This window comes from Pelmatolapia mariae, linkage group LG9 (assembly GCF_036321145.2).
Source record: "Pelmatolapia mariae isolate MD_Pm_ZW linkage group LG9, Pm_UMD_F_2, whole genome shotgun sequence".
NCBI lineage: Eukaryota > Metazoa > Chordata > Actinopteri > Cichliformes > Cichlidae > Pelmatolapia > Pelmatolapia mariae.
In genome coordinates, this window is record NC_086235.1 from 6503342 (window position 1) to 6518187 (window position 14846).

Below are 14846 nucleotides of genomic sequence, written 5' to 3' on the forward strand. Positions count from 1 at the left end.
TAAAAGAAAAAAACTTCAGCTTTTGAGTTTAAAATCATAAAAATAATAGAAAATCAAAAGAAAAAGTGGCTAATTAAAAAGAAATAAACATTCTAAGAGAAAAGAATATTTCCAATTTATTAGTTTCAATTTTAAAATCAGGAGAACACAAATTCATATTTAAGAGAAACTAAACGTTTTAATTAGAAATATCAATGGCAAAACAATTAATTACAGCTTTTATCTTTATGATCAGTTAGAGAAATGTAAAAGAAAATAAATTGTTTTAGGAAACAAAGTGGATGCATTTACAAGAAAACAAATCAATAAAAGTCAATAGTCAAAAAGAATTGTGAAACAAATTTTGAGCTTTAGCCTATTTTGTGTATTTTAAAACATGAAATATATTGCGATAAAACTTTTAAAAATTAATCCTTTAAAGGATTGTCCTCAGTTTGTCTTTAAGTCAGTGTTCTGTGCTTTTTAAGAAGCTACATGAAATATTTTAAAATCATCACTGAATATAATGTAAAATCTAAATAATTTGCATTATATTGCTAGACGGTATTTTTGAGCAATTCCAATCATTTCCTCACTCCTAAAATACTTTTAATTGATCGGACACTTGTGTTATTTATATATTACCAATCATAAGTATCACATTTATTTATGACAAGAAACTGCTGTTCCTTAAATAGTATCCACTGAGTTCTAGACACTTTGCTCAGTAACTGTTTTATTGCAATGTCGATGCGTTTAGAACATACTGATTATATTATAAATCAAATTACATCCTCTAAACAGGTGGTTCTGCTTGAGAAAAACAACAAAAACCAAAACATCTGCAGTGACATAAAGAACAAAAAAGTAAAAATGTCATAATAAACTGACAAACAGCAGTCCGATTGTCCCTTTTTTGTCGGTCTTTATTTTCCTGCTGCTGTTGTACATTTTTCATACAGTAGTGAACTTGTATATGTAATTCACAAATTTTTACAAGTAATGCAGACATTTTACCTAAAACAAAAAAACCAAATGAAATAAACAAACAGCTACGGTCATGTTAATAGAAATGCATTTTTCACTCTTTCACACTGAAACAACTGATTTACTTAAAAAAAGAAAAAAGAAGAATAAAAAGAGCCTCTATTACATCAATGAAGCCACCATTATCACATGTCACTGCAGGGTGGAACATTTATTGCTTGATAAATAAAGATGTTACATCTTATGATACCAAAGCTCCTATTCACTACGCTAACTATTAAAATGGAGTTGTACTGTATCAGTTATTCTTTACAAGCGTTACTCCATCAAACAAAAGGAAGCTGTAATAGAAAAAACAAACAAACAAACAAAAAAACTGCAGCCACACCATCCACGTCGGAGAAAATGTTGTGTGAGGTTAGAGGACTTTAAAGGTACTTTTTGTAAAAAAAAAGAAAAGAAAAAAGTGTAATGCAAACGTTCACCACCAGGAGGTGGTGTTTCACCAGGAAGCACAGTTATCCGCCCCAAACAGCGCCACCTTCTTCTGTGTAAGTTTAAAATGATACCTGATCAGATTTCTAGCTTATCTAAAGTTTCTGTTCGCGTTATAAAAACACTACACAGTCTTTTAGCTACCAAACGAGCCAGGTCAGTGACAGAGAGGACACTATACTGACTCACTGCTCCACCCTGTGCTCCAAAGTGGTATTACAGGAGTACGTCTCTGCCACAAAATACAAAGGTGTTAATTTCCATCCGTCTGTGTATCCAGATCACGGTTGTGGGGTCTGCAGTCTAAGGAGACCTTCCTCTTCCAGCCACTTAATCCAGCAGACAGTCCTGAAACACCTCGCTAAAGGAGGAAGCTGAACTACCTAAACTGACTCCTCCTACCCTGAGCTAATCGCCCTCTCTCTAATGGAGATCCCAGAAACCCATAGGAGGAAACTCCTTTTTTCATTGCTGCTTATATCCTTGAACTCATTCTTCTGGTCAGATATACAACAATTCACGCTCACAGTAACCCAACACACTCGTCTTTGGACTTGTAAATCATCTTCACACAACGGGCTGTTTTTACAAAAAGCACCTTTAAGCGGTTTGAAGCAGGTCAGTCGCTGTGAATCAAAGCTTCACTTTCTACAGTAGAAGAAAATGTAGAATCAGTTTCTTTTTTCACACACTTCACCATTAAGCTGGGAAGTGAAACGAGGAACTTGGATCAGAACGTTAGACATCTGAACAACGGTAAATTTTACAGATCTGCTGATTGGGCTTTTTCCCCCCTCCCTTCCCTCCTGATTCTGACATCTGCTGATTGAAAAGACAGCACAAGTAATCAAACTGGTTATCTTCATGTGTACAGGTGGTTAATGCTGGGAGAAAACTGGTTACATCTGGTAAACCCAAACAGTGGATTTTACAGGAAGAATGTAGTTTAACTGTGACTCCAACGAACAGTTAGCAGGTCATTCAGAAGTGAAACAGGTTTAAGCACAACAGCATGAAATCATCAGTGCTGATCATGAACGTCACTGCTGAACACAAAGAGAGAATCTTATTGGGGTTATAATAATTTGATTCTGCCTTTTATTGCCGCTCGTTCCTCCTGTCTGCCAAGGAAACAAAAATCTTCATTAGAAAAATAACTGATCTGTTTTTAGCCTCTTTCAGATCTCCATCACACTCATTTTTTTTTCAAGCTCAAGACTGGTGTCACACAACAGTATCAGCCACTGACACGGTTAAACTGCATCTTGTTTGCCATATGACCCATGTTCTCTTTGAGGAGCTGTAAATCGTCCTGCTGGATCATGACTTTCATTTCACTTCTAATAAAAATATGGGCATTTTTAAAAGGATGACTGGGTCAGGTTTTATTCTTATAGTTTTGACCAGTAAACCAACTCAACTGAAGCCACGCTGCTTCTTTAAGGGTTTGTGTTTTGGGTTTTTTTTATAGCTTCATTTGATGCTTTTTGCATCAGTGTTAATTTGGTGGAAACGCTCGTCTTGGTTGTTCATCTGTAAATATTTTAGAATCTACCGCTAAAGTGATTTTGATAATAAACCAAATTACAGAGCATGAGCTGTGAATCTGATCGTCTGTTTCTCATACGTCACAATTTAAAAAAATACTGGAAAGTTTTTTATTATTGCAAAATATTAAATGTGTGCATGCCAGCACATCATTTTTCTGGTTTTTCCACGTACAAATTGTGGTAACCACATCATGTTTCCAGTTTCAGCCTCTGAAATGCAGAACTTGGTGCTTTTCTCCATTTTAAGTCACAGAGAGCTGAAAGTCTTTGGGTTTTGGGATGTATGGAAGACAAAAAAGACTTCTGAGGATGCTACTTGAGACTTTTTTGACTAATAATAATGACATAATGCGATTAATTTATTTAAAAAGTCTGAAAACGCTCCCATCACTGTCTGTCCTAATGGATTTAACTGAATGTGGCGACATATAGTTTGGATTATATTTTGCCGTCCGTCGTCCAAAATATTTTGTCTAACCTTGTTGTTAGTTTCTAACTCGACTGCTCGCATTTCCTGTTTGTACCACAGGTTGAAATGATGGTCAAAACTATGAAAATAAAGCCCGAGTTGGACCAAATTGTCTTTGTATTGTAGATTATCTTTACAAATGTTGATTTTTTTATCCTGAACATGAGCACTGACTTTATGCCAATCAGCGAGTGACTGTTTAAAATTGAAATTTAGTTCTGATCAGTGTTACTCAGGCCTCACTGCTGAGGGGGCATGTTGTCCATGTTGTCCACCGTCTTGATGATGACAATCTGCTCCAGCGTCTGTGCGGGCGAGGGCGGCGGCCGCAGCTGCTCCACCAGCGCGTGCAGCGTGTCCGAGTTGATGGTCTGCTCCTGATCGGCGTCGAAGGTCACCTGCTCTGCGGTGGTGAGAGGGGTGTGTGTGGGCTCCGCCTTGAAGTCGTGGATGATGGCGTCGGCGTCCGTGGCGCCGTCAGCGGTCACGCTGGCGGCGGTCGTGGTTGCAGCAGAGTCAGTGGTGGCGATGTCGGTGGCAGCCGTGGCGGGGTCGTTGGCTTTGGGGTTGGGAGTGGTCGGTTCAGGGTTGGCTGGCTCGCCCTCGGGGATGGAGCCCAAACCTTTGTTCTCCTGGGAGAGCTTGTTCTGGACGAAGGCCACAGGATGGCTGGTGGACAGCAGGACCACTGCTCAAACACACAAAACCCAGTCAGACAGTCACTGCTGAGCAGCCAGAAGACAACATGGAAACAACACCGTTTTACTGCCTGTTCTTTAAAAGGTCCCAAAGCAGAATTTGGAGCTTTGCTGTTGTGCCTTTAAGGCAGCAGCAGCACTGCACACTTGTTAAAGGCAGATCCAACACTCCCATGTTAAGCTTGATTTAGAGTCCTAGCTCACAACACTGTTTGACTTTGAGCTTGTGCTCTGGTGTGTCTGCTTTACTTTGCCATCACCAGTGGAGTGGACTTTGAGCTAATAAATCTGGAAAACCCACTTAAAAAAACAAAAAAAAAAACAAAAACAAACTTATACACAGACACAGTTGTCTGTTGTCACAGTTCAAGTAATTCTGATCATCTACACTGGCAGATTATCAACTATTGCTCATTTTCAATCAATCATACTATTCCATTTTCACTGGGATCACAGCTAGACCTTAAACTCTCCACTGACTCTACATACTGAAGTCTGCCACATTGGTTTAAAGATGGAGAATAACCCCACATATCTGAAGCTTACAGGCACAGAGATGTAAAATCTTCAGAAACTAGCGCCTTTAATGTGTTGACTTGGTCAGCAAGCCCCGCCCCCAAAAAAGACACTGAATTCACTTCCTCTATTAGGCACTTCCTCTGTTGCCAGAGAGGAAGTTTCTGCTGCTGGTCTAAGTGGTGCCTCTGCAGGTAGCCTGCACACTGCAGACAATGGGATGCTTACATGCTGCAGCATCCTGCTTTATTGCACAGGACATGGACACTTCAAAAAGCTAATGCTAACCAGGACACTGATGCACATGTAAACACAGTGATGGGCTTCCAGCCTCAGGGCTGAATCATGCAGTGACACTGAGAGGGGGGGGGGGTTCTGACTGAAGCTGCAAAAAGATCTACTGACTGTGACTCTAACACGTCAATTAAACTTTAACAGCACTTTAAGACACAGTGGATTTTAATAAACAGGCTGACAGCTCACCGGCTCGGGCTCTCTCCTTGTGTTGCCGCACTTCGTCGGCGTGAGCTTTGTCCTGGTGTTTGATCATGTTCTTCACGCTGGCAAATCTGTTTCCACAGAGCAGGCACTGCACGCCGCTATTCCCCTCTGCAAACACCATGAGAACGCATTTAAATACTGCAGCCAATCTGTTTCTGGCTCTCTGTTTATACCTCGATTGGTCAGAAACTGTGTGGAGCTGAGAGCTTTCTCTTTATAACTCAGTTCATTAGTTCTTCCACACCCGTTTGAGCCACATTTTTAAAATAGTTTCATTATGTCAATAAAGCACATTTTAGGTTATGAGCTCTCCTGAAAGACAGCTGCAGTTAGCAGTAGGATCCTGGTGTGATACTGGTGACTTTCAGTCCCATCTAACCACTCTTTAAATGTTTGGCGTAACAAACAAAGCTTTGAACTCACCTGGGTGAAGTCGCCGCATGTGTTTCTTCAGTTCAGAGGATGTGACAAATTTGGCGTCGCATTTAGGCTGCGAACATTTGTACGGAGTCTCGCCTGAAACGCACAGAAATACAGAAAAATGTCTGTAAAGTCTATTTGCCCAGTTCGGCAGGAAACCAGAGCAGCGCATCGTTTCATTTGCACATCTCTCACCAGTGTGTTTTCGTGTGTGGGCAATGAGAGAGGAAGACACAGAGAAGGACATGCCACACAGGTCGCACTGGTATGGTTTCTCCCCAGTGTGTCGTCGCTTGTGGTACGTCAGCGTGCTGGACTGAGCGAACGCCTGGCCGCAGATGTCACAGACGTATGGTTTCTCCCCGCTGTGCAGTCTGTGGGAAACGTGTTAAAATACAACTTTATTTATAGAGCAACAACTCACAACAACAAGTGCTTAAAAAAGTCACAGGTGAGAACCACGTAATCACCTTCACACGTGTGCAACCCAGCAACCACATTTTTCTTCAGTGGCCCTCAGACCAGAACTGTTACTATAGAAACTACTGGGTAGTTTAACCTACAATAGGTTAATGTTATTAGTTCTGCCACTCGTAAACACCCTCGTGTGTGCGAGAGCAAAATAAAGATCTTTAACTAGCTCCTCGGTGGAAGCAGACCAGCAGCTGACTCGTTACGTCAGTCATATGTAATAAAAGGAAAGCTTAAGTGAAGGTGAGTTGCATGCAGATACGCAGGCTCTTGGCCCTCCTGGCCTCAGCTCCTTCCACACTGACGTACCTGATGTGTATTTTATAATTGGACGAGGTAGCAAACTTGAAGCCGCAGCGCTCACAGGTGTACGGCTTCTCCTCGCCGTGGTGCATTCGGCGGTGAGCGACCAGCTGGCACTTCTGAGCGAAACACTTGTCACAATCGGCACAATTGAACGGCTTCTCGCCTGCAACAGAGAAACAAGGAGGACGCTTGTTATACGTGTGTTACATTATATCTGCCAGCTGATGGGTTACAAGGTTTTCCACTTATCTGGTGACAGACACAGGTCTTCACATCCACGTTGCACATACTTTTATTTTAACTCAAAGGTTTGCTGAGTGATACGATGTATTTCTGTTCCAAACTTAGACTCATGCTTGTGCTCAACATCCTATGTTTGTCTTCCTGCTTCCGGAGCTTGTTTTTGCAGCTCAGGAAGCAGAAAGTATAGGACAGCTCTGTGACACAGAGGGAGGATTCTGCTGCAGAGGACGTGCAAACGTCTTATGCATTTAAATGTCACAGAAAAGCACCGGAGCGCCAGTTTGACATGTTTAATACGTGTAAGAAACTTTTCTTCTGTTTATCAAGTTGATTTCAACCAAAGTTTTCACTGAAATTATGAATAAAACCAGCACACAAGCATCAACACTCGAAGTCAGGTGACAGGAAATTACAGAGAATTAATTAGAAACAATGCAGTAGGGTTACAGACTGTATATAAATGATGGAAGAAGTCCTGTTTCTAAAACAATAAACATGACTCTGTTGGAAGTAAGACTACAAAGTAGCATCTGAGCCCAGAAACTCACCAGGAAATGTTTCGACTGCAAAGGCCTGAATGTTTTTGCAACTTTTTCTTTTAAAATTTTAATGGTGTCTGAAAGCAGTGAGTTTTTGTTTTATTTTGCAAAAAAAAAAAAACCCCAAACCAAAACAAAAAACCTTGATTTTTGTTGCTGATTAGGGGTTAAAGGGTTAATGAGGTTATAAATCAAAGTAACCGAAGTTTGATTCTGACTAAGAACCTTGCTGGTGTATTTTCTTGTCTTTATACACTTAATTATAAATGAAAAGCTGTGTAGCAGCCTCACATCTTCACAAACCCAGTAACAAAAACACGTGACACTAGGGCTGGGCCATGTCATACCGTTCACGGTAATACCGGTGTAATGTTGGGCAACGATAACAAAATGAAATATGGGGATAGAATATGGGTAAAACGTGCATGCGCAGTGCCTTTGTTTTCATACGCACAAAAAGCGGAAAAAGCATGGCGGCGACGGAGAATGAGAAGGGCGAAGCGGATAGGTGAATGAAACCGATGAACCAGAACTGGTTTGTAAAAATGCTGCAACTTCAGTGGTGTGGAACTGGTTTAGCTTTCGTCCGTCAGATACACAACAAAGCACTATTTTTGGTAGAGCATGCTAGCGGACCGTCGTTATTACCATGTTTTTTGGAAAATACGGCACACTTAAAATCAATCCTTTGATTTTTCTGAAAGTCGACAGTGCCCCTTATAATCCCGTGTGCTTTATGTATGAATTCTGGTTGTGTTTACTGACCTCGAAACGATTTTATGTGGTACACGACGCTCGAAAATCTGTCAAATGTTTTAGTACGACTTTGCTAAGCTACGAACCCGCACCGCTTGATGGATTGTCGGAGCATTACTGCTACCGTAGGCAGGAACCTCACGGAGTGATACATATTGTGCCTCAACATAATATTACCGTATTGTGTGTGTATAACCTCTTTTTAAGTTTTGTGGATATTATACATGGTTATGCTCAAGACATGTCGGCCAATTTCCACTGGAAATGCCTTTTGGTTAAACTGTCAGCAAGGAATTTGCATTTGCACTGTTACATTTTTATATAACTTTAATGCACATAAAAAACAGCTGCTTGTTTAAGTGAAAATACATTGATGTTTTTTTTTTTTTGCACTAATAAAGTTGTGGAGTTGTAAAGTATTTTGTCTAGTGTCAATTATATCGTCGGTTATATCGTTATCGCACATTTTCAAATGTATATCGTGCTAAATATTTTTGGTCATATCACCCTGCTCTACGTGACACTCAGTGCTGAGCTCACCTGTGTGTATGCGCAGGTGTGTTTTCAGCTGCGTGGCCTGCCTGAAGGTTTTGGAGCAGAAGATGCAGGCGAACGGCTTCAGCCCCTTGTGGATTTTCTCGTGGCGGCGCAGGCTGCTCACGTCTTTAAACAGTTTGTTGCACTCTGTGCACGACAGCGACATCTCGCCCAGAGCCAGCGCATCCATCTCCCCGATCTCGCCCTCTTCCACTCCCTCCCCCGCCTCTTCCTCCGTGCCTCCGCCAATGCTGTCATCCCCCGCCTCCTCCTCCTCCTCCTCCTCATCGGTCTGTCCCCTGTTTCGGCCCCTGCCTCTCCCGCGGCCTCTCCCTCTTCCGCGGCCTCGCCCTCTCCTCCCCTCTCCAGTGCTCAGTCTCGCCCTCTTCATCCCGGGCTCCTCCTCCTCTTCTTCCCCCTGTGAGGGGCTCCAGTCTGCTGAGGTGTCTCCAAAGTCCTTCACGCTCGTATCAGAGTCATCCAAATAGAGTTCTTGACTTTTTAAGCTCCCTCTTCCTCTTCCTCTCCCCCTGCCCCTGCCTCTCCCTCGTCCTCTCCCTCTGTAGCTGTAGATTTTGGGCGTGCCGTCAGCCGAGCTGCTCGCCTCCATCTGCTCGTCGCCAAAACGTTTAGGTTTTCTACCTCTCTTCCTGCCCTGTCCTCTCCCGGTGCTCCTCGGCGTGCTTGGGGTGTACTCTTCATCGTCTTCCACAAACATATCTCTGCCCTCATCATCCTGCTCTCTGCTGCCCTTACCTTCCTCCTGCCATTCCCCCGCAACAGAGACTATGGATAGTGGGACTGGGGAGTTGGGGCTGCTTGGGGAGGCGGGGCTGGGAGGCGAGAGACCCGTCTCTTTATCTGCCTCCGACTGTGACGTTTCGCCGAGCTCAGACCAGTGAGGGAACTCCTCCAGATATTTCGTGGCCTCGGTCATTCCTAAGAAGATGGCTGCTCGCCGTACGGCCGCTTGTCGGGTGCTGGAACCAGAAAGAAAAACATTTTACTCAAAGTACCAACTCAAAATTCAGTTTGCAAGTGTCTCACGTCTATGACCTTCTCATAATCTGCAGCATTAACCAATGAAATCAAGCTAAAAACATATCCTTAGAAACTAAAGTGGCTGCTTGTGCAGTATGTCACTAAAATGTTGGAGAAGTTGATCAGTCCAGAGAATAATCGGTGGGCAACTCCAGGCCTCAAGGGCCGGTGTCCTGACATGTTGAGGAGGTCATTTAAATCAGCTGTATGGGATCAAGGATGCATCTAAAACCTGCAGGACACCGGCCCTCCAGGCCTGGAGCCCCCCCCCCCCCGTTGTACATAAACCTAAAACACTCGCCTTGTGAGTTATTGCTTGTTGTTGTTATGGCAACAGCACCACCCAACAGAGCTAGTCAAACGTCAGGTATGAATACCTTAAAGGGGCGTCCACAGAACAAGTATCTAACAGTGCCATGGCAACCAGTGACCACAAAAAGTCAGTCTGGAGTGAAAAATTGGTCAATTTAGAGGCAACTGGTTGAAAGAATAACTGATGAGAGTGAGTACGGACACCTGACATGGGACCAGGCGATAATGCAGCAGAGTGCTACTCAGCAACGAGAGCCTGAAAAAGCTGACCAACCATCAGCGACAAACTGATAACGAACGGATCGCTTCCTGTGCGGACGCCCCTCACTGGAGTCCACAAATCACCAACATCATCAAACAACTGGCTCAAGGCAAAACTCAAACTCAGTGCTGCGCTTAATCAAGTAGTTTGCCTGTACAAGCAGGTGAGCTAACGTTAGCTAACACATATGACAACAGGAGTGACTGCAGGACAAAACTACAGTCAACATTAACCAAACTAGGATCTCTGCTCAATGACCAAACTGCAAACCGTCTCACTTAGCAAAACTCTCCTAGCTAACAAAGCAACATCCTGTCTTGAAGAAGCTACTTTCAGTCCTTGATTCAAAAGAGATCTCCACAGCATGTAGCACCACACGTTTGATTTTGCAGACCTTTCATAAATAGTTTTTTGTGTCCTCCAGAGATCTTTGGCTTGTTGGCGAACATGTAAGCCACCATACTACGAAGCCGCCATCTTGATTTGCAGTGATGAAGAAGCCTTCAACGCCACAAAACAACCAAGAACTTATTCACGCAGCTAGCAGGCTAACTGTATCTTGTGTGCTAACTTTAACCCTGTACTGTCTGAAAAACTATTTAGCTAGCTTTCTTAATTAAAAAAAACAAAACCTTAATGAGCGAATGTGAGCCACAACACCAACTAATAATAAGCACATTTTAGCCATCAGTAAATCATGTAGAGGCACAAAGCAAAGATGTCTCACTAACATTTACTTTCCATAACTCTGACGTTGGCTTCATCACATCCAAGTCTACTTTGCTGTCATTCTGTTCATATGTTGTACACTCAGGTTGTTGGGTATACAGATGTAGAACTGTACAGGATGACCCTGTGTAAATGCTATCCGTGTTTTGGCTGATGCTAGCTTCTAAACCCTCACGCTTACCTGCTGAGGTTCATGTGTCCCGTGTAGACGAACTCCAGGAGCTTCTCCAGCGAGTACCGGCTGACCTTGTCGGGGTCCAAAGTTGTGATCTCTTCCCCCTTCTCAGCATGGGAGGAGAAATACTCGCTGAATGCAGCGAGGATGTTACGGTGAGCCCTGAACTCCACGTCCTTCACCATTATGGTGATGTCACACAGAAAGTCCATCTCCCGCTGCTGGTGCAGGCGCTGCAGGAGCAGCTTCCCATGGTTGAAGACATGCGCCATCACTGCTGCTGGAAAACAGGCGAGGGGATCCTCATCACTAACGCATTAGCAACACTTAACGGGAAAATACAACTTTGCATGAAGGGAGACGTTTCTCCTGTGTTTGAGCCACTGAGCTCCAGGAGCGATGTAAACAAATTACTGCAACTACAACACTTTTATCCAGAGTTTTTTTCTGCACAGTCCACCAAAAATAGCTTTAACCCAGTCCAAGGAAAATAACCTCTTTTTATATAATATAACAGCTTTTTTCAAAAACTAATTTTGGTAATTGAGGCATCATTTACTAAATTATTATAAACACTCAAAATGGACTAAACTTGTGGAGTCAACCATGAAAAGCCCAATTATTTTATAGCTTTACATGAAGCGAGCCTTGGTACGGTGAGTGGGTGTGGCTTCTGTGTCTTAAATACCCATCAAACAGGCCAAAGCAGGGAAAAAGCTGTTGCTTGTAATGCAATCAATTTTGTTTGAATTATTAGACCTTAGAGATTGACTGAATAGTATTTACTACCTGTTTGAGGCCTTGAATTATTCTCATACACCTGAGAACATCAAGGGACGACTTCAGTAAGGCTAGACGTTATATTAGCTCATCCATTCGTAGCATACAGGAAAAAAAAGCTAGAACCCCCCCCCCCCAGATCCTTCTACTCCAGAGGACATAAGTTTTTCCAGCACTGATGACACCAGAAAACTGATGGATTGCAGATAAACCTGAGGTTACCTCTCTAACTGAATCCAGCTTCATATGACAGACATCTGCTAACAGAGCCACAGGTGTGACTTTGACACCACAAGATTTATTTGAACAATTTTACATATTAGCTCCTCTGATCAGTAATAATCAGCACTGTTCCTGAGATAAATCAGACTAATCAAATTCTACCTGAGAGTTTCTTTTATATAAGGAACATGTCTACACTGTAACAAAAAAGCGGTCTCCTTGGCTGAACTGGAGAAAATTAATCAGTGTTTTTTAGATTACAGTAATGTCCTGTTTACTGGCTTAGATAAATCTGAGCTATACAACAACAACAAAAATAAATACTTAAATAAAAAACCAGAAACCAATAACCAAACTATTAATGAGTTCTATTAAGCAAGTTCACACTTATTTCTATTTTATACTCTTTACAGAAGCTCCCAGTAGACTTTATGATTCATTTAATGTTAAATTTCAATTATATAGTAATGTATTTATTCCTAGTTTTTTGTGTACAGTATTTTGTGACTGCTTGTCTGTGAAAAGCACTTTTATAAATAAGCTTTAATTTAATATCTACCTGTGTGAGGCCTTGAATTATTCTAAAACGACTAAACACATCACAACGAGACACAAACACCTCACAAACGTAATAAACCTCCCCTGCAGTTTATATTAATGACTCACTTGCTGGAAATCCAGTGTAATGTTTCTAATATTTTTAATAATTGCACAAAATTTAAATCTTATCACAAAAAACGTCAATGCACATAAAAGCACAGATTTCTCGTGGATTTCTAAAACTTGATAACAGAGTGAAAACTTACTGTGAGTAGTGTGTCAGAGCTGCTGGAGAGTCACAGCTTCGCCTCCTCTTTGCTCTCGGTTTGTAGATTTCTCTCCTGTTAATGACAAAGAGTGTGAGAACGAACCGCGGTGCATATTAAGTGTCTAATTAACAGCTCAAAATCTAAATACGGGCGTGTGGACGTCTAACATCTGAATAAAAGCTTGTGAACAGGTATAATGATCTGAATCCACAGCCTTGGCAGGTGAGATGAAGAAGCAGTTTTGGAAAATAAAAGCTCCCGCCCGCTTCCTGAGCAGGCCTCGGGCTGTGGCTAAGGCTAACAGCGGTGTCGCCGTTGGGTTCAATTTTCTCCTGCTCGCCGTTTAGGTCTCTACGCAGACTTATCTGCACTTTGGGTGTAGTAGAAGCCTCCAAACAGGAGAGCAAGGCCCACGGGTGTTTAACCACAGCGGATCATTCACGAAGCAGAAGCTAACTGTTTTCGTAGTGGTAAAAAGCGCGCAAAACATTGTGCTCTTATTTCGAAGGTTTGTACCGGCGGTGCCGACGTAAGCGGCCACAAAAAGCTGCACATGCTTATTTTAGCGACAGCTAATGCACATACGCCTCGAGCTGCAATAAGCAAATTGCGTAAATGCGCGATTTTACCCCACAACAAAGTAAATAAAAGCAGAAAAGTACCTTCTAATATCCGCGATCTTCAGCCATAATCCACGTGACATCGAAGTTCTCGCGAGACGACAATATTGATCAAAGAGAAACTGGGTTCGGTCAAGATAGACACCGTCGCTCCCTGACAAAGGACGACAGTTGGGGAGGGTTACTATCATTAATATGGATTTACAGTAATAGCTAAAAATAAAAGATTTCATTTCATTTATATTTAACCCTTTAATCTATAGAATAAGAAATATACACATACGAAGTCAATAAAAAAATGTTGCCCAGAAAATAAGAAATTAATTTTGAAATGTTCAAAAGTGCTGTTGTTGGCTGATATTTATAAATAGCATAGCTGTATTACCAAGTAGACTGTATCTGTAGGCTATTTATCTGTCAACAGTCATGCAATTTAGCACATGTATTTTTATATTTCATATTATATCATTACTATTATGTCGTAGTAATAGCAATAATAATATGCAATGATAATATATAATAATATATTCTACTTTTTCCTGCTTTACTTACAACATGAGCAAGACATTATTTTGTGTGGAGCCTATTTATGACTCAACTATATGTACATTCAAGCGTAAAATATAGTTTTTATGATGTTTTCATTTTGGATTTTACATATAAGTTCAGATGTGTACAGCTCAAAAAGGGAAACATTTTAATCTAAACAGTCGACCAAGGAACACATGAGGAAATAACCATAAATAAATAACAGTAATTAAAACTCATTAAATACTGAACAAAAACTTTATTAAATGGAAAAAGTGAACACACCAACATCTGACTAACTTTAGATTTTTTCATATAAAATATGTCTAAAATAATGTATGTTTCTATAATGGACTTCCACTATGTCTACTAGATATAGTGGAAGTTTTTAAGTACAGACACTGTGTGACTGATTTAAGTGTTTGTCAGAGAGATGTCCTGTGGAAAGAAACTGCACAGATGTCTGCTTGTTTTGGTGTACAGTGCTCTGTAGCGCCTACCGGAGGGAAGAGTTGGAACAGGTTGTGTCCAGGTTGTGATGGGTCTGCAGTGATGTTGTCTGCTAATTTCTTTGCTCTGGCTTTGTACAAATCGTGAATCAAGGGTAAGTCGGGAGCAATGGTTCTTCTGCAGTCCTGACTGTCTGTTGTTGTCTGCTCTTTTCCTGTTTGCTGGCTGATCCAAACCGTACACCGATGGATGAGCAGAGAACAGACTGGATTATTGCAGAGTAGAACTGGATCAACATCTCCTGAGCTGCAGCAGGAAGTGAATCTTCTGCTGGGCCTTTTGATGATAGTGTCCATACTGGTGGCCACTTCAGGTTGCTATCTGGAAACTTAACAATTTTGACAGATGGGTCTTCTAAGGTGTCATCATTTGTGTAGAGGAAGAAGACTTA

The 14846-nt window shown here is 41.8% G+C and overlaps 1 protein-coding gene across 4 annotated transcripts; it reads right to left on the reverse strand.

Moving 5' to 3' along the window:
• Positions 1 to 201: 201 nt before the first annotated feature.
• Positions 202 to 13514, reverse strand: mynn (myoneurin). Of its 4 annotated transcripts, none has more exons than XM_063484417.1 (9): positions 13460 to 13514; positions 12795 to 12869; positions 10993 to 11263; positions 8471 to 9447; positions 6396 to 6555; positions 5811 to 5989; positions 5619 to 5711; positions 5178 to 5303; positions 202 to 4168 (listed from the first exon to the last, which is right to left on the reverse strand). In XM_063484417.1, exons 3-9 carry the CDS (start codon positions 11256 to 11258, stop codon positions 3720 to 3722), a joined length of 2250 nt encoding a protein of 749 aa, XP_063340487.1. In that variant the 5' UTR covers positions 11259 to 11263; positions 12795 to 12869; positions 13460 to 13514; the 3' UTR covers positions 202 to 3719. The 4 variants fall into 4 exon arrangements, with proteins under 4 accessions (XP_063340487.1, XP_063340485.1, XP_063340488.1 ...); XM_063484415.1 differs by having other exon boundaries at positions 10993 to 11266; XM_063484418.1 differs by lacking the exon at positions 13460 to 13514 and having other exon boundaries at positions 12795 to 13420.
• Positions 13515 to 14846: the final 1332 nt, after the last annotated feature.

Coding starts and splice junctions, on each gene's coding strand:
- mynn (XM_063484417.1), bottom strand. CDS start 11,258: ATGGCGCATGTCTTCAACCATGGGAAGCTGCTCCTGCAGCGCCTGCAC. Junction 6,556..8,470: donor ACACCTGCGCATACACACAG/GTGAGCTCAGCA, acceptor TCTCTGTTGCAG/GCGAGAAGCCGTTCAATTGT. Junction 5,712..5,810: donor CCACACACGAAAACACACTG/GTGAGAGATGTG, acceptor TGTGCGTTTCAG/GCGAGACTCCGTACAAATGT.